The sequence below is a fragment of the Orcinus orca genome, chromosome 5 (assembly GCF_937001465.1).
Source record: "Orcinus orca chromosome 5, mOrcOrc1.1, whole genome shotgun sequence".
NCBI lineage: Eukaryota > Metazoa > Chordata > Mammalia > Artiodactyla > Delphinidae > Orcinus > Orcinus orca.
In genome coordinates this window covers 36,147,991-36,173,150 of record NC_064563.1, presented here as the reverse complement: position 1 = coordinate 36,173,150, position 25,160 = coordinate 36,147,991, and the positions used below count along the sequence as shown (strand labels likewise).

The 25,160-nt window shown below is 40.1% G+C and overlaps 1 protein-coding gene across 5 annotated transcripts in view; it reads right to left on the bottom strand.

Moving 5' to 3' along the window:
* Positions 1-6,487: 6,487 nt before the first annotated feature.
* Positions 6,488-25,160, bottom strand: part of ACAD11 (acyl-CoA dehydrogenase family member 11) — a 91,814-nt gene continuing 73,141 nt past the window's right edge. Inside the window, exons 18-21 of one of the 5 annotated variants that reach the window (XM_033417878.2) lie at positions 14,956-14,985; positions 9,637-9,753; positions 8,632-8,741; positions 6,488-7,723 (exon numbers count right to left, since the gene is read on the bottom strand). In XM_033417878.2, the coding sequence (XP_033273769.2) occupies positions 7,609-7,723; positions 8,632-8,741; positions 9,637-9,753; positions 14,956-14,985 (372 nt within the window). In that variant the 3' untranslated portion in view covers positions 6,488-7,608. Of the gene's footprint in view, positions 7,724-8,631; positions 8,742-9,636; positions 9,754-9,852; positions 10,933-14,955; positions 14,986-23,609; positions 24,111-25,160 lie in introns of those variants that run through there. The other 4 variants (XM_004286533.3, XM_049710535.1, XM_033417879.2 and 1 more) reach the window with 4 other exon arrangements.

The window sequence follows — 25,160 nt, the reverse complement described above, 5'->3', positions numbered from 1 at the left end:
TTCCCTCAAGCCAAAAACCTCATCATAAACAATTTGCAGAGGATGGGTTGGGAGAGAATAATTGATGATCACAGCTTGAATTTTATAAAAAGTATTGTGTCCATTTCCCATGACAAGATCATCATTAATTTCCACCAAGTGGGGAGGACTCTGCTCACAAATCAACTGTGTGATCTCAAGAGACTGAGTTTACACCCTTCTATTTCCGTGTATTAGAGCCAAGCCTTTTTCCTACTTGGAAACCCCAACTACCCTCAACAAACAGCAATTTTCCCTCACATGATCTTCAGGAATTGTTTACCACAGGACCCTTGGTAAACTAGAGATGCTTAGCAGTTCCTGTCATTTGAGTTTGTTTTGTTTGTTTGTTTTTTTCGAAATACAGGAAATGCACTGGAGTTAACTTTTTCCTGCACCAGACAAAAGCATAGAAGATATAAAAACACTACCTTCCCTTAGCTACAGTAGTAAACAGTGGTTTTGGCTGCTCAGCATCTGTTCTCCATATCTAATGCCTCAAGGCCTTTCCTGCACTGAGTGTGATTGGCGGGTCGGTGTCTCAGGAACCTCCTGGCCAGGACAGTAGCCACTGGCCACGTGTGACTGCTGGACACTTGAAATGTATCTGAGAAACTAAATTTTTAATTTCATTTAAATTAATTTCTTCAAGTTTAAAAACTGATGCTCAATTCAGTTTTTGAAAAGTTATAAATGTGTTTGGAACAATTCAAGTATGTGGATCTACTTTTTCAACTATAAATTATATGAAACCCACAGACAGTTAACTTTTTACAGTTCAAGTATTTCCATTGAAAAGTTAGCTTCCAAATTGAGATGTGTTGTAAATGTAAAATATACTCTGGATTTTGGGGGGGAAAGTGCAAAATATCTTACTGGTAATTTTTTATATTGATTACATGTTGAAATGATAATATTTGGATATATTAGGTTAAATAAAATATATTGTTAAAATTAATTTCTCACATTTCTTTGTACTTCTTTAAATGTGGCACTAGACAATTTAAAATCACACATGTGGCAGGCACTATATTTCTCTTTTCTTTCCCTGTTCCAGGACAGGCCCCAGTGGCCTGTGAGCTGAGCTTGGCCAACCAGCAGCTCCTCAGAGCTTGATCGGGTGAGGCAGCGGGCGAGGCGCAGACTGAAGGCGGGGGAGGCCAAGGGAGATCAGCCCTGCTTGTCGGTCGCTCTCCCTCCCTGTGTCCTTTCCTGGTGAGACCCTCCAGCCTTTCTTGGTCTTCTGCTTCCATGCCCACCTAGCAGATTCCCTTTAGCACACGTTAGCCAATCTCTTCCCAGGGTTTTCAGCCAGACACCCTAAAACAGATCTGACCAGGATTTGCAAGGAGTGAGTCTCTAGGTCCTCATTTCTCCAGAATCCCTGGTGCATCAGTTACCACTGAGGTCACCATCACCAGCACTGGATTGGGACTGGGCTGGGGCAGCTCAAACTCCTCAGGGGATTGATAAGCATGGCTTTAGAGCATCTTCTTTTAAGCATCTGCATGGCCAGTGAGTAAACAGCATACTACCATACTTCAGATGGGAAGGAAAGCAAAGTTCCTGTGATCCCTGCACTCTGGCAGTCAACAGATGTTTAGTGAGGACTTATTAATCACTCCCTGGGCATTGTTCTAGATACTAAGTGTGTAGCAATGAGACAAAAACACAAGTATACTTCTTGTTGGGAAATGGGGGGATCATAAGGCAAATAAAAAGGAAAGATACATAGTATGTTACAAGACAGACATTCTCAGGAGAAAGCCAAACCAGGGAAGGGGGTAAGGAATGTGTGCATGTGTGTGCGTATGTGTGTGTATGTGTTAGAAGGGCAGAGACATTTAGATAGGGTGATCACAGAGGGAACACCTAGAATGTTACATTTACAGGAAGGGAGCAAGCCTTGAGAATGTGGGGTTGGGCCACCCCCAACTTGTTATGCTGAAGGCTGCTCAAGGCTTCTGGACGCTGGAAGCTGTTGCCTGCAAGGAGCAGTGGTCCTGAGGGGGAGGGGGGGATCAGAGTCTGTGTGAGGACATGATGAGACCCTTGCCTTAATGACATTCTCTACTTCGTATAACTTGATGTGCCATTTTCAAACTTGAATTCGCTTTTGTCGGTTTAAGGGATCACAAGAGAATTTACGGAGCTTCTAGACCAGATACCTTTTGTGGCCAGATGGGTGCCCTACTTCACCCATATATTCCTTGCTAAGAAGGGACTTCAGGGCTTCCCTGGTGGCACAGTGGTTAAGAATCCGCCTGCCAATGCAGGGGACACGGGTTCAAGTCCTGTTCCAGGAAGATCCCACATGCCGCGGAGCAACTAAGCCCGTGCACCACAACTACTGAGCCTGCGCTCTAGAGCCCATGAGCTACAACTCCTGAGCCCGCGTGCCACAACTACTGAAGCCCACACGCCTAGAACCTATGCTCCGCAACAAGAGAAGCCACCAAAATGAGAAGCCCACGCACCACAACAAAGAGTAGCCCCCACTCGCCGCAACTAGAGAAAGCCCATGCACAGCAACAAAGACCCAACGCAGCCAAAAATAAATAAATACATAAAAGTTATTTAAAAAAAAAAAGGAGGGATCTCAGCCTCTCACTGGAGGCTGCATGTTTTCAGCCAGCTGACCAGGAGCTGGGGTCTTCTTCGATCCCTAGCCAGCAGCACCCACTTGACTACCAGGGTACCTCTAATCCTGGCCTGCACAGGGGGCTGTGGACTTGAGGCTCACATCTGTCTGTCTATCCAAGTGGACTGGGCCTGTGTGCCTAGGGACAGGTAGCCTGTTAACAGTTGGGTTTTGATGTTTTTCATGCATGCGAGTAATCAAAGTTAAAACTAGAGTAGCCTAATTTCCTGGGAGTAGGTGGAGAGCCTTCCCCTGTACAGAGTGAGGAAGGTTTGGAATAAATAGTCCAGGTCTGTTGGGATAAGTGAGAAAACACAGCAATGTTCTTTTTGCACATTTGTTTCTCATAAGAGTGCCCTATTTTAACAGGAAACAATATATATCGTTTCTAATTAAAAAAAAATCTGGGGTATCCGAGGAATAGCAGAAGGCTGGTGTGGCTGGTATGCAGTAAGGAAAAACCAGTAGAAACGGAAGTCACAGAGGCCAGGGCAGGGGGGCGAGGAGGCATCTGTAGCCTCCACTTTCACTTGTTTAAAAGAGTGAAACGGGACTTTCCACCGGCTGGTAACAACCATCCATGCAGCGGGCAAAGGAGCTTCTGGCCACATGCAATTCTCCACCTGTCAGGTGGGCCCCAGAGAGGCACTGCTCAGGACAATCAACCTTTGTTTCCTCACATATTTTGGGGTGAAGATAAAGCAGATAAAAGCCCTTGTTTCACAGAGCTTATCGCAACCACACAAAACATTACACTAGAATGTTTGTGGATTTTCTTCATGATAATCACATAATCACAATGAGAAAGAGATAACAAAAAAAGAAATAAAAATATTGTGTCAGGATCATAAACCCTGAATGCTCTTTGTCCTGAATTGAGGACACTTCCCAGAATATTGTTTATTTGGAAAATTCTAACAATCACTGAATGTGGTTTTGTTTTTCTTAGTTACTCTGACTTCCCTCTGTACCTCGAGCTGATCACAGCACTCTGGCTGCTTAGCCTGCATTCCCCATCAAGAAAATTTTAAAAAGTAAACATGCATTCTCTGAATTGTTAAAATACTCATTAAACACCTATTTCATCAACTGATCTGTCCAAGCTGCTGTGCGCACCCCACTTCTGGGGCACTAATATCCCTTTTCAGCCCTAGTGTTTCTCCAGTTACCCATAACCCACTCTGGGTCTGTTGTCCAACCACTGTGCTCATGGGCTGGTGCTCAGGCTTCTGCTCTGTTCTGTTTGCAGACCTATAAGTAAATGATTTGCCCTCTAGCCAACTGCAAATCAGGGACAAGGAGAGCATCCATGTACATGAATTCATTCATTCATACTTTTTTTTGAGTGCATACCAGCCAGGCATGGTTCCAGTACACAAAAAAAGTGGACTCTAGTGAGAAGACAGACCATAAATAAGTAGATATGTCAAGTGATAAGTGCTGTGAAAAGAATGGCAGGTAAAGAGGCTGGAGAGTTTCAGCAGGTGGTGCTGGTTCAGAACAAGTGCTCAGGAAAGGACCTTTCGACAAGGTGACTTAGGAGCAGGCATCTGGTAATCTCAGGGTAGGTCTTCCCAGGCAGAGAAAAGAGTGAGAGCCAAGACTCCGAGGCCCAGCTGTCGTGGTCTGTCGTGGTCTCTTGGAAGCACAGTCCAGAGGCTGTTTGGAGGGAGGCAGGTGGGTGAGCGCAGAGAGGTACTGGGGACAAGCTCAAGTGGATCCTTGTCAGCCAAGGTGAGGGTTAGGGTTTTATTCCTAGTGAGATGGAAAGCCACTGCAGCATTTTGAGAGGGTCAGGCTGGCTGCTATGAGAACAGATTTGAAGCCCAGTTAGAAGACTACCACAGTAATCCAGGCAAAGGGAGAGTGGGGAAATAGGTGCAACAGACAAACATTGGTCCCAAGTGCTAACAGGAGGCCCACTGCTTGGCCTGCACCCCTTCCACTCTGCTTGTTGGGGAGGGTTCATCAGGCGCCTGGGAAAAAGAGACGTCTGGCTGAGGCTACCTGGCTTGACTGAAATCAAGCATTTGTTCATAGCAGTCATTTTCTTAAATACATTTCATTTTTATAATATCCTTTATTTAAGAACTTTACTAATTTAAATCCTTCAGAAGCCTGGGTGAGAAGTGCCTTGTTCTGAATTTCCCAGCAACTGTTGTAGCTTAATTCAAGAAAAATGGGAGATGTATTTGTCTGCAAGCCTTGTGCAGCCTATCTATTGAATCACCTACATGCTACTATTGGTCTTTGCTGCTGTCACCCACTTTAATTTTCTTCGACAAAATGCACACATGCCTATAACATGTAAGTAGATCAGAGTTGTGGGAAGAGCTGGAGTGACATGGACCTGGGGGAAGCCTTGTAAACAGGTTGATGAGGAAATCAGCTCTTCCGTGATCAGCTGAAATTTCTCTTGTGTGTTCTTAAAAGGTTAGAACGTCAACTCCCAGAGATCCTTAACTGGCTGCTCCCTTGGATAAGCACTGCTACACCTTCTGTGACTGCTTATGTGTAGAGCTTTATGGTGACTTCCTGTCGGGCAGCCACAGCCCCTCCTCTCCTGCTGCTGCCCACACTGCAAATCTTGGGTAAAGCCCTGACTGGTGAGCTCTCCCCTTCTTCCTGCCTTCCCGCGTGGGGTCACCCTGAAGGGCTACTTCTCATTTTACAGCTGTGTGGGTTCAAATTCCTGGCAAAACCGGGCTGATTGTCCTGGGTGGACTGCTCAGAGTGAGCCGCAGTGACAACCTGAGGAGACCCCAGAAATGGCCCTGCCACTCCCATGTTTACAGTCATTCACTCACTGTGACTGAGGCATAGTTCCCTTGATCTTACTTTATCCTTTGGAGACTGGAATTTTCCGTTTCAACAACTTTTACTACTCTTTTTTAACATGATTTTATCTGAATAAATTAAAGGTAGGTGAGAGAGGTGAATATGGATCACATTGGGGGGATGGCTGTGGATGTGACAGACATAGATAAAAACAGATCAACTGAAATGAATCAACCACCAACACAGCCAGTTTTTCTCAAAGAGGAAAAAATTATCACAAAATTACAACTACCAGATATAACTTTTAATTCTAATTGTTCAGAAACAATCCTGATTTCTCCTAAGTCACAGCTTTTAAAACTAGTAATAAGGTTGACCAGCTTGGGTTATAAGATTTTATCCACTTTAAATAAGGATGCCTTATAAAGTACTTTATTGTGGTTCACAAGTATCAAAGTGCTTCTATATGGCTTCAGTGATTCCCACACAAGCCCTCAGTAGATATGGGTCTTCTAGGTTTAAAAGTTAATCCCAACGTACAAAAAGAAATACAAGGTGCAGCGAGGTTAAGCCTCAAAGGCAAATGTTTACAAAGCCCACATGACATGGGCTTTGTAAATGTCTGGCCCAACCCCACTCCAAGATGACATTTAAATAATGATTGAAATAATCTCTACGCATCAATAGATTCATGTGATGTGTATGCTTTCTAATAAAACAGTTTTAAAGCTTTCCAAACTCAAAATACTTTCATTTGAAAATTAAAAAAAAATTGCCGGGCTTTCCTGGTGGCGCAGTGGTTGAGAGTCCGCCTGCCGATTCAGGGGACGCGGGTTCGTGCCCCGGTCCGGGAGGATCCCACATGCCGTGGAGCGGCTGGGCCTGTGAGCCATGGCCACTGAGCCTGTGCCTCCGGAGCCTGTGCTCCGCAATGGGGGAGGCCACAACAGTGAGAGGCCTGCATACCGCAAAAAAAAAAAAAAAAAAAAAAAATTTGCCAGTAACTATTCCAATTCCACAAACTAAAAATGTAACAAGAAACAGGTAAAATTAATTTAAATAATATATTTTATTTAACTCAATATATCCAAAATATTACCATTTCAGCATGTAATCAATATTAGAAAAGTATTAATGAGACATTTAATTTTTTTTTCATACTGAGTCTTCAAAATCTGGTATATATTGTATACTTTCTTAATTTGGATGTTAAATTTTCATTCAAAATACTTGCTCTGTATTTAGATTTCATACAATTTACATTTGCAAAAGACAATTCACATACCCAAGTTATTCCAAGCATACTTAAAAGTTTTCCAGTAACTGAGTTGAGAATCTATATTTGGATTAATTAAAATTAAAAAAAATCAAAAATTCAGTTCCTCAGTTATGCTGACCACAGTTCAGGTGCTCAAGACTTACAACATGGCCTGGGCTGCAGTCCTTGGCAGCACTGACTTAAAGTGCCCCAAGGATGTTGGCTTAGGGTGTTGCTATTAACAGAATGGTGTTCAGAGAACACTGTCTTTAATCTCCTCTCAAAACTGCATAACTTTCTTGTAGGTTAAACTATCCACTGTTAGCATCAACATTTTATACATAATTAAAATTTTTCTTAATTATATTTTCTCATAAGATGCCATGTCTTCTAGTAACAATCAGATTTTATGTATAAATGCTTCCTGTTGAATTATGAAGAGGCTTATAGCAATACAAACTCTAAAATGACCCAATCAGTCATCCATCCTTCTCCAGTGCAAACATTACCACAAAGTGTTAAACCAGCCCCTAAAACCAATGTTAAAAAGGGGATCCCACAATATTTTTTACAAAGTAGTGATTAAATATAAGTGGAACAATTCCTGAAAGTAAAGAAGTGAAAATATTTTTACGCTATGCTTTAGTTCTCCAATTTATTTCATGATTTCTTTACAAGAGAAGCGTTTAAAAAATAAATGCTATACACTTAGGTGTTAGACTGAATGACAACAGCTATGAAATTTCTTTTTCACTGAAACCCTTGAAATTATAAAATTTTAAGTGTGACCCTTGAAATGACAAAACCCATTGATTAAAACAGATGCTCAAAACTTTACCAAAGTGAGTAATTAATCCTGTGCTTAAACTGCTGCAAAAGCTGAATGAGATACAAATGCTGGAGCCAATGAATTCTACACCTTGGCCCTCAGGCTTCTGGCTTGGTCCCACAGCTCCATTTTTGCAACTGCCGAGAGGTGAACTTCATCGGGCCCATCTGCTAAGCGCAAAGTTCGCGTTAGGGCATACCTGCAAAAACACAAAGAGCAGGGATGGCAGGACTTAGCAAAGAGGAACCTGATGCTTTAACATCAGTCACTCTGATTCTAAGCCAAGATTATTAGTGTTTGAAATCTCGCCAAGGCAGTGATAAGAAAAATTGCACAGGGAAAATCAAGGAAAGTCAGCCCAAGGGCTTGTGAAATGCCATTTTCAAGTCCTCACCTTGGGAGTGGAATCTTAAATGGCACAGTGCAGTGAGCTTAATCTCAGTCTTGGTTTGCTGTAGGTACTAGTATTTGCTAGAACTAGGAGATATCTTAGGTAATCCACAGGCCATGAAGAATATATAACATTTATATACTATAAATATATAGTACTATATATTTAGTTCTTTCTTATTAAAAATTGATGGGGGAAACTGATGGGGCACCAGACTCTTATCTCCAGTGTGAGAGAGAAGGTGGCACCATGCCCAGTGGTGATGGGCAGTGGAGAGTATTCCTTCTTGATCCCAGAAAGCACATGTGGACATGAGGTGGTGGCTGGCATGCACTGCCGCAGTCCGGCCACGGCCTCTGGGTGTGGGTGGTAAAGTGTCCTAAGTGCATACCTAAGCCTTGCTCTGCTCCCCTCCTCTCCTTCCTGTTCCAGGGTGAACCCCCATGAGTTATTTACAGCTCAGGAACCCTCAGTGCATCTTCTCAGTGTAAAAGTGAACATGAATGAGTGAAATGACAATTGTAATCATAAAACTATTTATTGGTACTGAGCTCTATAGTAAAATACCTATATTGCCTCAGTTAGCCTTCAATTATGCTTTAAAGTAAGTTAGCTATTTTTATTTTCTTCATAAACAGTTAGTATCAAGCCATCTGTAGATTTTTTTAACTCCAAGCCCATCAAATGTAGATGGTGATTAAATGACATCTACTCACATGTTAGCCAGAGGGTATTCATGGGAAACGCCGGCACCTCCACACACTTGGATGGCCTGGTCAATAATTTTGCAGACGGCCCGAGGAGCGGCCACTTTAATCATTGCAATCTACATAAACAAGATATAAAAAGAATGTTCCTTTCTTAGACAATACACAATGTGATAGAATTTGATATAATCTGTATTTTCTTTGTGAAAAGAAACAAGGGAACTTTCCCACATACACACACCACTGAAACACAATCTTTGATGAAAGCCAACAAAGATCCACTAATGCAGCTAACGGACATATTTCAGTCAACACAGACCTTCTGGAAAGAGATATCTCTTCCAAATCACATTTTATTAACTTATTTATTACTTGTATTGTCTTGTTTCTAAAAGGATTTCAGGCAACTGATAAGTGACATTCATCACCTTAGGGATCATAAAGAGTTAAAAAGTCTTCGATAATCAGTTTTCCCTTGGCAATTTCATTGCTTTTATAATTAAACGATCATGTTCTTATTCCAAATAAGCCAGAAACATAAGAAGGCAGGGGACGAGAGGTGTCTTCTATGAAACATTTCTATGTGGCAGCACAGTGCTCTGCATTCTGTATCAACTTGGTCAGTCTTCGCTAGAACCCTAGGCCATAGGCAGACAGGTCACATACTTTGCCCAAGTCAAGAGGTTAGCAGAAAGTAACATACCGGGTACAATTCCAAGTCAGTATGAAGTTTGGTATTTCCCTACCTTCTCTGCCTTCTCTTGCTGCATCTCAAGAAAGCTGAAGATATTCTGCATCCTGAAAATCATTCCCTAAAGCAGCCCAGTGAAAGGAAAACTAGCAAGGGTGATTGTATAAATGTATAAATTATACATTTATAATTTTTAAACCAAAATCACATGGAAGCTTCTGATATTCTGAGTGCCCTCAAGGCACCATGAAACCTGGAATGCCCAAAGAGTGGGACAAACTTCTTGGAGAAGGCTTGGCAGATGGTGGTCCAAGGGGCCTCACCTCCTTCTTAGCACCAGAGCTGCCCAGAGTATCAATGCTATGGGCAGCTTTCAAGGTCAACAAGCGGATCTCCTCAATGGCAATGCGGCTTTCAGCGATCCAGTGAGCCACCACCTCCTGCAGGGGAGCAAAGGGCAGCAGAAGAAGGAGGAGATAAGCTGGTGTCTGAGGTCCACATGTAACACAGACTGGTAGTTTGGTGAAAACATCCTCTACGCCAAGGACTGTTCTCAAGCCTTACTCTATATATTTTAATTATATATTTTAAATAAATATATTTATTTAATCTTTGGCTGCGTTGGGTCTTAATTGCTGCATGCGGGCTTTCTGTAGTTGCGGTGAGTGGGGGCTACTCTTCGTTGTGGTGTATGGGCTTCTCATTGTGGTGGCCTCTCTTGTTGCAGAGCACAGGCTTTAGGCATGCGGGCTTCAGTAGTTGTGGCACGCAGGCTCAGTAGTTGTGGCGCATGGGATTAGTTGCTCCACGACATGTGGGATCTTCCCGGACCAGGGCTCGAACCCATGTTCCTTGCATTGGCAGGCAGATTCTTAACCACTGCACCACTGGGGAAGTCCTCTATATATTTTTAAATGGAAGAGTTAATTTGTTTGAAATAACCAGCCAGCCACATACCCATGGAATGCTGCAGGTAACATTGGTGGATTTTAGAAAAAACTTTATTTGCTAAGAAAAATAATTTATTTTGGATATCCTGGTGTCTAAAGTTAAGATGGTCTAACTGAGCAATTTTCTTATTGCCAAGACACTCCTTACTGGCCCTTCTGAATGCTAACTGCACACTACCATTGACACTTGGTTAAATGTAAGGTGGTGGACCTGCTTATAGACAATCTAGATAATTCCTAAGATAATTTCAGTGTTAGAATGGTCCAGCATCCTTTGTTGTGTTATTACTATTATTTATTTAGTAAACATGAACTTTTTCTTTGGTGAACAGTTCTATGAATTTTAACACGTGTATACTGGTATAACCACAATCAAGATACAGAACAGTTTCATCTCCCCCAAAAAACTCCCTCATGCTGCCCCTTTTTAACACTACTTCTGCCCTCTAGCAACCACTGAATGGTTCTCAGTTATTATACTGTTGCCTTTTCCAGAATGTCATATAAATGGAATCATTTAGCATGTATTCTTTAGAGGCCGGCTTCCTTCACTCAGCATAATTCCTTTGAATTTCATCCGAATTGTTCTGTGTATCAACTGTCCATTCCTCTTTATCACTGAGTAGTATTCCATTGTAGGGATGTAACACGATTTGTTTTTCCATTCACCTGTTGAAGGACAGTTGGGTTGTTTCCAGTTTTTGGTGAATTATTAACAGAACTTCTGTAAATATCTGTATATGGGTTTCTGTGTGAACATACCTTTTTATTTTTTTAAAGCAAATACCAGGAGTGGAATTGTTAGGTCATGTGGTAAATACTTGTAAGAAGCCGTCAGTTTTCCAGAGTGACTGTACCATTTTGCATTCCCACCAGCAGTATATGAGTTCCAGTTACTCTTCAAACCATCAGCACTTGCTATCATCAGTATTTTAAAATTTTAGCCATTTTAACAATGTGAGATATCTCATGGTGGTTTTAATTTGCATTTCCCTAATTGCTGATGATATTGGTCACCGCTTGATGTGTTTATTTGCCATTTATAAATTCTGTTTGGTGGCAAGTCTGTTCAAGTCATTTGCCCATTTTTAAAGTGGGCTTAGAGAGCTGGGCTTAGAGTTCATTATTCAGTCATTTGTTAGATAGGCAATTTGCAAATACTTTCTCCCAGTCCATAGCTTTTTTCATTCTCTTAATAGTGACTTTCATAGTGCCAAAGTGTTCAATTTTAATGAAGTACAATTTGTCAATTTTTCCCTTATGTGTCATGTTTTTGGTGCATGTCTAAGAACATTTTGCCTAATACCAGGTCAGGAGACTTTTATCTTCGTGATATTTTCACCTATATAAAAAAGTCAATTGACCCATGTTTTTATGAGTCTATTTCTAGACCTGCTATTCTGTTCCAAAGACCTATGTGTCTCTCCTTATACCACACTGTCTTGATTGTCGTAGCTTATGGTAAGTCTTCAATCAGATACTGTGATTCCTCCAACTTTACTCTTCTTTTTCAAACTGTTTTATTATTTTAGTTTCTCTGTATTTCCATATAAATTCTAGGATCAACTTGCTTATATCTACAAAAATGTTCTGCTGGGATTCTGATTGGAATTACATTAAATCTATAGATCAATTTGAGAATAGCTGACATCTTTACTATGTTAGCCTTCCAATCCATGAACACAGTATTTCTCTGTATTTATTTAGGCTCCTTTTGGTTTCTTTTACACTTTTATAATTTTTAGCATCTAGATTCTATACATGTTTGGTTAGATTTGTACCTATTTCCTTTCTTAGTCTATTGTAAATGGTATTTAAAAAATTTCAGCTTCCGATTGTTCACTGCTAGTATACAGAAATAAAATTAATTTTATGTGTTGATTCAATCCTATGACTTTGCTAAAGTCACTTATTATTAGTTCTAGGAGGATTGTTTTGATTTGTTTGGTAGATTTCTAAGGATTTTCTACACTATCATGTTTACAAAGAGGGGCAGCTTTATTTATTTTTTCCCCCAACTATGCACTTTATTTCTTTTTCTTGTCTCACCACAATGGCTAAGACTTCCTCTATGATGATAAAGAGCAGTGGTGATGGGACTTCCCTGGTGGCACAGTGGTTAAGAATCCACCTGCCAATGCAGGGGACATGTGTTCGAGCCCTGGTCTGGGAAGATCCCACATGACGCTGAGCAACTAAGTCTGTGTGCCAAAACTACTGAGCTTATGCTCTAGAGCCTGTGAGCCACAACTACAGAGCCCATGTGCCACAACTACTGAAGCTTGCGCACCTAGAGCCCATGCTCCACAACAAGAGAAGCCACCGCAATGAGAAGTCCGTGCACTGCAATGAAGAGTAGCCCCTGCTCGCCCCAACTAGAGAAAGCCTGCATGCAGCAATGAAGACCCAACACAGCTAAAAATAAATAAATAAATAAATAAACATTTTAAAAGTGTTAAAAAAAAAAAAAAGAGCAGTGGTGAGAATAAACATCCTTGCTTTGTTCCCAATCTTGGGAATAAAAACATTCAGTCTTTCATTATTAAGTATGATGTTGGCTGTAGAATTTTTAGATGCTCTGTTTCAGGTTAAATAAATTCCTTTCTATCTCTAGTATGCTGAGAGTTTTATCATGAATAGATGCTGAATTTTGTCAAGTGCCTTTTTCTATCAATCGATATGATCATGTGGTTTTTCTTTTCTAGGCTGTTAATATGGCACATTACAATGATTAATTTTCTTAATGATTGATATTCGAATATGAATCAGCCTTGCATTCCTGGGATAAACCTCACTTGGTTGTCCTTTTTACATATTGCTGGATTACATTTGCTAGGTTTTTACATCTATACTGGTCTGTAGTTTGTTCTTGTCTGGTTTTGGATTAGTGTAATTCTGGTCTCATAAATGAGTTGGCACGTGCTTCCTCCTCTTCGTTTTTCTGGAAGAGATTGTGTAGAATTTGTGTTATTTCTTCTTTAACTGTTTAGCAGAATTTACCAGTGAAACCATTTGGGCCTGAAGATTTCTTTTCTCAGGATATTTTAAACTGTGTATTCAGCTTCTTTAATAGTTGTAGAACCATTCAGGTTATCTATTTCACATTCAGTGAGTTTTGGTATTTTGTGGCTTTTGAGGAATTGATCCATTTCATCTAAGTTGCTAAATTTATGTGCTCTGTATACATGCCTGAGTGTGTGTTTCCTAAGCCCCAGATCTAGAGTGGAGCAGATTCTACCTCAGCTTCAGCACCAGTCCGTATTCTCCAGTTCAGGTTTTCCCAGAGAACTCCACATTGTGGTTTATAGAATACTTGCACAAATTATGAAATTGGTATTTCCAAAGACTTCTATTTCCAGGAAGATGGAATAGATGTATGTTTCCCTATTCCTCCTGCAAAGTACAACTAAAATCTTGGGTATCATCCATAGAACAAACACAAGAAGACTCTGAAAGGTAGAGAGAAGAAGCCAGACTGGCCAGGGACTTTGGGAACAGAAGAACAACATGGTAGTAAGTTCCCTCCGTTTCCTCTTTGTCTCATATATCCCAGACTTGGAGCTGAAGAAGCCAGCAACCTGGAAATACCAAGGAGCACAGACAAAAATCAAACGAAGAACAGCCTCAACAAATACTGTCTTTAGCTGAAGGATTGGGAAGGGGCAGCTAGAAAGACAGAAAACTTAGAGAATAACCACTCTACCCAAGCCAATACTAAAAAAAAAAAGCACTGGCCCCACTCCTACTCATGCCAGCACAGACTTCCACCCTTGTGAGTGCTGAGATGAGGTACCTCAACACCCTTGCCAGGGTGGTATCAGACAGAGAGTGTCAAGTAAGGAGCAACACCAGGAACAAGTTCCCTCCCCTCTATGATGTCATTGGGGACCACTCAGTGATGAGAATGCACCCCTTTCCTCAGCTATCAGTGGAGGCTGAGTGGGAAGCTGTACTTCTACCTACCTCTGCCTGGCAGTAATGAGGTGCAACCCCTTCCTCTAACAGAGCAGTGTCAGAGAAACCCAGCTAAAATAGAAAGTTTAAATAAGATCCAGAATCTCATAACATAATATGAAAATGTCTAGGTTTTAACAAAAAAATCATTTGTCATGCCAAAACCCAGGAAGTCTCAAAATTTATGATGATGACAACTCTGAGATAACAGAAATGTTATAATTTCTGACAAAGATTTTAAAGCAACTATGATAAAAATGCTTCAATCAGTAAATAGAAACACAACTGAAACTAATGAGAAAACAGAAAGCCTCAGCAAAGGAACTTAAGTCTTAGTAATGAAATTACTAAGAAGAAATAAAGAAGAAAAAAATGGATATTTTGTAACTGAAAAATATAACCATTTAAATAAAAAGCTCAGTGGATGGGCTCAACAGCAGAATGGAGGGAACAAAGGGACAAATCAATGAACTGGAAGACAGGACAATAGCAATTGCCCAATCTGAACCACAGAGAGAAAACAGACCAAAAATTTTTTTTTAAAGAATAGCATTAAAATAAACAAATTAATTAATTAAAAAATTTTAAAAAGAGAATCTCAAGGAAAATTGAAAAATACACTGATGGGATTAATATGAAAATACAATACATAAAAATTTGTGGAATACAGGTAAAGCAGTGTTGAGAGGAAAATTTACAGCACTAAACACATAGATTAGAAAAGAGGAAATGTCTCACATCAATACTCCTTGCTACCGCACCAAGAACCTAGAAAAAAAAGAGCAAAATAAGTCTGAAGAAAGCAAAAGAAAAGATATGATAAATAGCAGAAATCAATAAAATTGAAAACAAAACAAAAAAAAGAGAAAATCAATGAAACAAAGATCTTGTTAATGTTGTCATATCAATTATTATATTGTATAATTTTATATATTAATAATTAATATATATTCTTTGAAAAGACCAGTAAAATTGACAGACCTCTAACAAGACAGACAAAGGAAAAGGAAGGTACAAATAACTAATTTCAGTAATGAAACAGGGTATCACTGAAGACCCTGCAGACATCAATAGGATAACAGGAGAATATTATGAACAACTCTAAACACATAAAATTGACAGCTTAGACAAAATGGATCACTTCCTCAAAAAATACAAACTACCACAATTCATTCAATATAAAATAGATAATGTGAATAACCCTATAACTATTAAGGAAACTGAACTGTAAATTAAAAACTACCCCCAGACCAAATCTCCAGGCCCAAATGGTTTCATTGGAGAACTCTACCAAATGTCTAAAGAAGAATTAACATAAATCTAGACAATCTGGTTTTCTTTAATTAACAATAATCTTTTGATGTTCAGACTACCTGCCCTTTGTTGCAAAACTCCTATATATCCTGGCTCCCTCCTAGGAACAGTTCTCTCAGGGTTACTTGAGGTGCTGTCTCTCAGGCTTGAAGTCCTAAAAATTTCCACCAAGTAAAACATAACTCTCGGGACTTCCCTGGTGGGCCAGTGGGTTAGACTCTGTGCTCCCATTGCAGGGGGCCCATGATCAATCCCTGGTCGGGGAACTAGATCCCGCATGCATGCATGCAGCAACTAAGAGTTCGCATGCCACAACTAAGAAGTCTGCATGCTTCAACTAAGAACCCACGTGCCACAACTAAGAGAGTCCACATGCTGCAACTAAAGATCACGCATGCCACAACTAAGACCTGGCGCAGCCAAAATAAATAAATAAATAGTAAATTTTAAAAATAAATAAAACTTTCAAAAAAAATAAAAAGAATTATACATAATGACAAAGTAGGGTTTATTCTAAGGATGCAAAGGTAGTTTAGTATTGAAAATCGATCAATGTACTCCATCATATTAACAAACTGAAAAAAAATCACATGGTCATACAAATTAATGCAGAAAAATCATTTGACAAAATTCAACATTCATTCATGATAAAAACTCTCAGAAAACTAGTTATAGAGGGTAATTCAACTTAACAAAGAACATCTCCAAAAATCTGCAGCCAACATTATACATAATGTTCTACTAAGAAACTGGATCACTCATACACAGCTGGTGAGAATGAAAAATGGCATAGTCATTCTGGAAGACAGTTTGGTGGTTTCTTAAAAAACTAAACATGCAACTACCACATGACCCAGCAACTGCATTTTTAGGCATTTATATCAGAGAAATAAAGACTTAAGTTTATGCTAAAACCTATACTTGAATGTTTATAGCAGCTTTATTTGTAACAGCTCAAAACTGAAAAAAACCCAAATATCCCTCAACAGGTGAATAGTTAAACTGTGATAATCCACACCAAGGAATACTACTCAGCAATAAAAAGAAGCCAGCTACTAATACATATAACCTGGATAAATCTCCAAAGAATTATGCTGAATGAAAGAAAACAACCCCAAAAGTTTAAATACTGTATAATTTCTTTTCTGAAATGACAAAATTATAAAGATGAAGAACAGATTAGTGGTTGCCAGGAGTTAAGGAGGAAGGAGGGGTGAGAGTGAAATGGGTGCAGCTATAAAATGACAACATGAGGGCTCTCTGTGGTAATGGAAATGTTCTGTATCTTGACTATATTGATGACAATATCTTGGTTCTGATAATGTATTATAGTTTGATAAGATGTTGCAACTGGGGGAAACTGGGTCAAAGGTACAAGGTTTCTCTCTGTATTATTTTTTTTTGAATTTTACTTATTTTTTTATACAGCAGGTTCTTATTAGTCATCCATTTTATACATATCAGTGTATACATGTCAATCCCAATCACCAAATTCATCACCCCTCCACCCCCAAACCCTGCCACTTTCCGCCTTCATGTCCATACATTTGTTCTGTACGTCTGTGTCTCAATTTCTGCCCTGAAAACCAGTTCATCTGTACCATTTTTCTAGGTTCCACATATGTGTGTTAATACACGATATTTGTTTTTCTCTTTCTGGCTTACTTCACTCTGTGTGACAGTCTCTAGATCCATTCACGTCTCAACAAATGACCCAATTTCATTCCTTTTTCTGGCTGAGTAATATTCCATTGTATATATGTACCACATCTTCTTTATCCATTCATCTGTCGATGGGCATTTAGGTTGTTTCCATTACCTGCCTACTGTAAACAGTACTGCAACGAACATTGGGATGCATCTGTCTTTTCGAATTATGGTTTCCTCTGGGTATATGCCCAGTAGTGGGAATGCTGGATCATATGATAATTCTATTTTTAGTTCTTTGAGGAACCTCCATACTGTTCTCCATAGTGGCTGCATCAATTTACATTCCCACCAACAGGGCCAGAGGGTTCCCTTTTCTCCACACCCTCTCCAGCATTTGCTGTTTCTAGATTTTCTGATGACGCCCATTCTAACTGGTGTGAGGTGATACCTCACTGTAGTTTTGATTTGCATTTCTCTAATAATTAGTGATGTTGAGCAGCTTTTAATGTGCTTCTTGGCCATCTGTATGTCTTCTTTGGAGAAATGTCTATTTAGGTCTTCTGCCAATTTTTGGATGGGGTTGTTTTTTTCATACTGAGTTGCACGAGCTGCTTCTAAAATTGGAGGTTAATCCTTTGTCAGTTGCTTCATTTCCAAATATTTTCTCCCATTCCGAGGGTTGTCTTTTCATCTTACGATTTCCTTTGCTGTGCAAAAGCTTTTAAGTTTCATTAAGTACCATTTGTTTAGTTTTGTTTTTATTTCCATTTTTCTAGGAGGTGGGTCAGAAAGGATCTTGCTGTGATTTATGTCATAGAGTGTTCTGCCTATGTTTTCCTCTAAGAGTTTTATAGTGTCTGGCCTTATATTTAGGTCTTTAATCCATTTTGAGTTTATCTTTGTGTGTGGTGTTAAGGAGTGTCCTAATTTCATTCTTTTACATGTAGCTGTCCAGTTTTCCCAGCACCACTTATTGAAGAGGCTGTCTTTTCTCCATTGAATAATCTTGCTTCATTTATCAAAAATAAGGTGACCATATGTGCATGGGTTTATCTCTGGGCTTTGGATCCTGTTCCATTGATCTATGTTTCTGTTTTTGTGCCAGACCATACTGTCTTGATTACTGTAGCTTTGTAGTATAATCTGAAGTCAGGGAGCCTGATTCCTCCAGCTCCGTTTTTCTTACTCAAGATTGCTTTGGCTATTCAGGGTCCTTTGTGTTTCCATACAAATTGTGAAATTTTTTGTTCTAGTTCTGTGAAAAATGCCTGTTTGATAGGGATTGCATTGAATCTGTAGATTGCTTTGGGTAGTATAGTCATTTTCACAATGCTGATTCTTCCAATCCAAGAACATGGTATATCTCTCCATCTATTTGTATCATCTTTAATTTCTTTCATCAGTGTCTTATATTTTTCTGCATACAGCTCTTTTGTCTCCTAGGTAGGTTTATTCCTAGGTTTTTGTTTTTTTTTAGGTACATGGGCCTCTCACTGTTGTGGCCTCTCCCATTGTGGAGCACAGGCTCCGGACGCGCAGGCTCAGTGGCCATGGCTCATGGGCCTAGCTGCTCCGCAGCATGTGGGATCTTCCTGGACCGGGGCACAAACCTGTGTCCCCTGCATCGGCAGGTGGATTCTCAACCACTGCGCAACCAGGGAAGCCCTATTCCTAGGTATTTTATTCTTTTTGTTGCAATGGTAAATGGAAGTGTTTCCTTAATTTCACTTTCAGATTTTTTCATCATTAGTGTATAGGAATGCAAGAGATTTCCGTGCATTCATTTTGTATCCCGCTACTTTACCAGATTCATTGATTAGCTCTAGTAATTTTCTGGTAACATCTTTAGGATTCTCTATGTATAGCATCATGTCATCTGCAAACAGTGACAGCTTTACTTCTTTTACGATTTGGATTCCTTCTATTTCCTTTTCTTCTCTGATTGCTGTGGCTAAAACTTCCAAAACAATGTTGAATAATAGTGGTGAGGGTGGGCAACCTTGTCTTGTTCCTGATCTTAGTGTAAACGGTTTCAGTTTTTCACCATTGAGGATGATGTCGGCTGTGGGTTTGTTATATATGGCCTTTATTATGCTGAGGTAAGTTGTCTCTATGCCTACTTCCTGGAGGGTTTTTATCATAAATGGGTGTTGAATTTTTTCAAAAGCTTTTTCTGCATCTATTGAGATTATCATATGGTTTTTCTTCTTCAATTTGTTAATATGGTGTATCACATTGAATGATTTGCATATATTGAAGAATCCTTGCATTCCTGGGATAAACCCCACTTGATCATGGTGTATGATCCTTTTAATGTGCTGTTGAAGTCTGTTTGCTAGTATTTTGTTGAGGGTTTTTGCATCTATGTTCATCAGTGATATTGGCCTGTAGTTTTCTTTCTTTGTGACATCTGTCTGGTTTTGGTATCAGGGTGATGGTGGCCTCGTAGAATGAGTTTGGGAGTGTTCTTCCCTCTGCTATAGTTTGGAAGAGTTTGAGAAAGAAAGGTGTTAGCTCTTCTCTAAATGTTTGATAGAATTCGCCTGTGAAGCCATCTGATCCTGGGTTTTTGTTTGTTGGAAGACTTTTAATCACAGTTTAAATTTCAGTGCTTGTGATTTTTCTATTTATATTTTCTATTTCTTCCTGGTTCAATCTCAGAAGGTTGTGCTTTTCTAAGAATTTGTCCATTTCTTCCAGGTTGTCCATTTTTTGGCATAGAGTTGATTGTAGTAATCGCTTATGATCCTTTGTATCTCTGCAGTGTCAGCAGTTACTTCTCCTTTTTCATTTCTAATTTTATTGATTTGAGTCCTCTCCCTCTTTTTCTTGATGAGTCTGGCTAATGGTTTATCAATTTTGTATATCTTCTCAAAGAACCAGCTTTGAGTTTTATTGATCTTTGCTATTGTTTCCTTCATTTATTTCTGATCTGATATTTATGATTTCTTTCCTTCTGCTAACTTTGGGGTTTTTTTGTTCTTCTTTCTCTAATTGCTTTAGGTGTAAGGTTAGGTTGTTTATTTGAGGTGTTTCTTGTTTTTGAAGATAGGATTGTATTGCTATAAACTTCCCTCTTAGAACTGCTTTTGCTGCATTGCATAGGTTTTGGGTTATCTGTTTTCATTTTCATTTGTTTCTAGGTATTTTTTGATTTCCTGTCTGATTTTTTCAGTGATCTCTTGGTTATTAAGTAGTGTATTGTTTAGCCTCCATGTGTTGTATTTTTTACAGCTTTTTTCCTGTAATTGATATCTAGTCTCATAATGTTGTAGTAGGAAAAGATACTTGATATGATTTCAATTTTCTTAAATTACCTGAGGCTTGATTTGTGACCCAAATATGATCCATCCTGGAGAAAATTCCATGAGAAGCTGAGAAGAAAGTGTGTTCTGTTGTTTTTGGATGGAATGTCCTATAAATATCAATTAAGTGCATCTTGTTTAATGTATCATTTAAAGCTTGTGTTTCCTTATTTATTTTAATCTTGGATGATCTGTCCATTGGTGAAAGTGGGGTGTTAAAGTCCCCTACTATGATTGTGTTACTGTCGATTTCCTCTTTTATGGCTGTTAGTATTTGCCTTATGTATTGAGGTGCTCCTATGTTGGGTGCATAAATATTTACAATTGTTATATCTTCTTCTTGGATTGATCTCTTGATCATTATGTAGTGTCCTTCTTTGTCTCTTGTAATAGTCTTTATTTTAAAGTCTATTTTGTCTGATATGAGGATTGCTACTCCAGCTTTCTGTTGATTTTCATTTGCATGGAATACCTTTTTCCATCCCCTCACTTTCAGTCTGTATGTGTCCCTAGATCTGAAGTGGGTCTCTTGTAGACAGCATATATAAGGGTTTTGTTTTTGTATCCTTTCAGCCAGTGTAGGGCTTTTGGTTGGAGGATTTAATCCATTTACATTTAAAGTAATTATTGATATATATGTTCCTATTCCCATTTTCTTAATTGTTTTGGGTTTGTTATTGTAGGTCTTTTCCTTCTCTTGAGTTTCCTGCCTAGAGAAGTTCCTGTAGCATTTGTTATAAAGCTGGTTTGGTGGTGCTGAATTCTGTTAGCTTTTGCTTGTCAGTAAAGGTTCTCCTTTGAATCTGAATGAGATCCTTGCTGGGTAGAGTAATCTTGGTTGTAGCTTTTTCCCTTTTATCACTTTAAATATGTACTGCCACTCCCTTCTGGCTTGCAGAGTTTCTGCTGAAGTATCAGCTGTTAACCTTATGGGGATTCCATTGTATGTTATTTGTTGTTTTTCCCTTGCTGCTTTTATTATGCTTTCTTTGTATTTAATTTTTGACAGTTTGATTAATATGTGTCTTGGTGTATTTCTCCTTGGATTTGTCCTGTATGGGACTCTCTGTGCTTCCTGGACTTGATTAACTATTTCCTTTCCCATATTAGGGAATTTTCAACTATAATCTCTTCAAATATTTTCTCAGTCCCTTTCTTTTTCTCTTCTCCTTCTGGGACCCCTATAATTCAAATGTTGGTGCGTTTAATGTTGTCCCAGAGGTCTCTGAGACTGACCTCAATTCTTTTCATTCTTTTTTCTTTATTTGGCTCTGCAGTAGTTATTTCCATTATATTATCTTCCAGGTCACTTATCCATTCTTTTGCCTCAGTTATTCTGCTATTGAGTCCTTCTAGAGAATTTTAAATTTCATTTATTGTGTTGTTCATCATTGTTTGCTCTTAGGTTCTTCTAGATCCTTGTTAAATGTTTCTTGTATTTTCTCCATTCCATTTCCAAGATTTTGGATCATCTTTACTATCATTATTCTGAATTGTTTTTCAGGTAGACTGCCTATTTCCTCTTCATTTGTTTGGTCTGGTGGGTTTTTACCTTGCTCCTTAATCTGCTATGTATTTCTCTGTCTTCTCATTTTGCTTAACTTACTGGGTTTGGGGGTGTCCTTTTCACAGGCTGCAGGTTCGTAGTTCCTGTTGCTTTTGCTGTCTGCCCCCAGTGGCCAAGGTTGGTTCAGTGGGTTGTGTCAGGCTCCTGTTGGAGGGGACTACTGGCTGTGTTCTGGTGGATGAGGGTGGATCTTGTCTTTCTGGTGGGCAGGTCTGCCTCTGGTGGTGTGTTTTGTGGTGTCTGTGACCTTATCATGATTTTAGGCAGCCTCTCTGCTAATTGGTAGGGTTTTGTTCCTGTCTTGCTAGTTGTTTGGCATAGGGTGTCCAACACTGTAGCTTGCTGGTTGTTGAGTGGAGTTGGGTCTTGGCGCTGAGATGGAGATCTCTGGGAGATTTTCACCATTTGATATTACATGGGGCTGGGAGGTCTCTAGTGGACCAATGTCCTGAATTCGGCTCTCCCACCTCAGAGGCACAGGTCTGACACCCGGTTGGAGCAGCAAGATCCTGTCATCCACATGGCTCAGAGTAAAAGGGAGAAAAAAGGAAAATAAATAAATAAAATAATAAAATAAAAAATAATTATTGAAAATAAAAAAAAATTTAAGTAATTAAAAAAAAAAAAAGAAAGAAGAGAGCAACCAAACCTAAAAACAGAGCCACCAATGATAATAAGCACTAAAAACTATAGTGAAAAAAAAAAAAAAAAACCCAAACCCGGACAGATAGAACCCTAGGACAAATGGTAAAAGCAAAGATATACAGACAAAATCACACACAGAAACATATACATACACACTCCCAAAAAGAGAAAAGGGGAAAAAAAAATATATATCATTGCTCCCAAAGTCCACCACCTCAATTTTGGGATGATTCATTGTCTATTCAGGAATTCCAGAGATGCAGGGTACATCAAGTTGATTGTGGAGATTTAATCCTCTGCTCCTGAGGCTGCTGGGAGAGATTTCCCTTTCTCTTCTTTGTTCGCACAGCTCCTGGGGTTCACCTTTGGATTTTGCCCCACCTCTGCATGTAGGTCACCTGAGGGCATCTGTTCTTTGCTTAGACAGGATGGGGTTAAAGGGGCAGCTGATTAGGGGGCTCTGGCTCACGCAGGCCGGGGGGAGGGAGGGGTACGGAACACGGGGTGAGCCTGCGGCAGCAGAGGCTGGTGTGACGTTGCAACAGCCTGAGGTGCGCCATGTGTTCTCCTGGGAAGTTGTCCCTGGATTACGGGACCCTGGCAGTGGCGGGCTGCACAGGCTCCCGGGAGGGGAGGTGTGGATAGTGACCTGTGCTTGCTCACAGGCTTCTTGGTGGTGGCAGCAGCAGCCTTAGCATCTCATGCCCATCCCTGGTGTCTGTGCTGATGCACCTGTTTCTGGAGCTCATTTAGTCGGTGGTCTTAATCCCCTCTCCTCGTGCACCGTGAAACAAAGAGGCAAGAAAATGTCTCTTGCCTCTTCGGCAGCTCCAGACTTTTTCCTGGACTCCCTCCTGGCTAGCTGTGGTGCACTAGCCCCTTCAGGCTGTGTTCACGCAGCAAACCCCAGTCCTCTCCCTGGGATCTGACCTCCGAAGCCCGAGCCTCAGCTCCCAGCCCTGCCCGCCCTGGCGGGTGAGCAGTCAAACCTCTCGGGCTGGTGAGTGCTGATCGGCACCGATCCTCCGTGTGGGAATCTCTCCGCTTTGCCCTCTGCACCCCTGTGGCTGCACTCTCCTCTGTGGCTCCGAAGATTCCTCTTCTGACACCTGCAGTCTCCACCCGCGAAGGGGCTTGCTAGTGTGTGGAAACCTTTCCTCCTTCACAGCTCCCTCCCACTGGTGCAGGTCCCGTCCCTATTCTTTTGTCTCTGTTTTTTCTTTTTTCTTTTGCCCTACCCAGGTACGTGGGGAGTTTTTGGCCTTTTGGGAGGTCTGAGGTCTTCTGCCAGCATTTAGTAGGTGTTCTGTAGAAGTTGTTCCACATGTAGATGTATTTCTGATATATCTGTGGGGAGGAAGGTGACCTCCATGTCTTACTCTTCTGCCGTCTTGAAGCTCCTCCCAGGCAATCTTGAAAAGAGAAAAGTGTAAGAAGTGACAGTTGATGCCATGAGCAACTCTTTAGCTCCTACTCCAGCAGCATTGTGGAGTTGTGTCCATGGCCTCAAACATTCACATCTTCTTACCTCTTCCAATAGTGCCCATCTAACAGCTGAACACGTGCTCTCAAAGTTAACTAAAGGGGTTCTTCCACAAATTATTCCTAGGTATGTGCCATAAAGCAGGCTGTTATTTTTCCATAAGAACGATGTTACAACTAAATCATAGATATGCTGAATAATATTTCATAAAAAAGCAAACATGGCCTATAGGAATTCAAGGTAAAAAATATACTGCAAAATTTTTATGATTGTCACAAATGTACCTTACAAGGCGTTGTAAAGTACATTTGTGACAATCTTATAAAATGTACTAAAATACACATGTCCGGCAAACATGACTAGCAAGGTTCTCTAGAACACAATTTTATTACTACAAGTTTGACCTAACACTACATGCTAGCAATCATAAGTATTAAATATTTAATAATAATTTTTCTTGCCTCCTTAAAATTTACAAGGGCTTTTGGGGAGATGATTTGGATATCTCATTTCTCTTAAAAAGTTTTCTATTTCAGCTTAAAAGCTCCCTTCAACATTTCTTATAAGGAAGGAAGTCTGAAATGATAGCGTCTTTTCCTCTTTTTTTAAAAAAATAAATTTATTCAATTATTTATTTTTAGTTGCATTGGGTCTTCGTTGCTGTGTGTGGATTTTTCTCTAGTTGCAGCGAGTGGGGGCTACTCTTCATTGTAGCGCACAGGCTTCTCATTGCAGTGGCTTTTCTTGTTTTAGAGCACAGGCTCTAGGTGCGTGGGCTTCAGTAGTTGTGGCTCACAGGCTCAGTAGCTGTGGCTTGTGGGCTCTAGAACGCAGGCTCAGTAGTTGTGGCACATGGGCTTAGTTGCTCCATGGCATGTGGGATCTTCCCGGACCAGGGTTCGAATTTGTGTCCCCTGCATTGGCATGCAGATTCTTAACCACTGCGCTACCAGGGAAGTACCGTCTCTTTTTCTCTTGA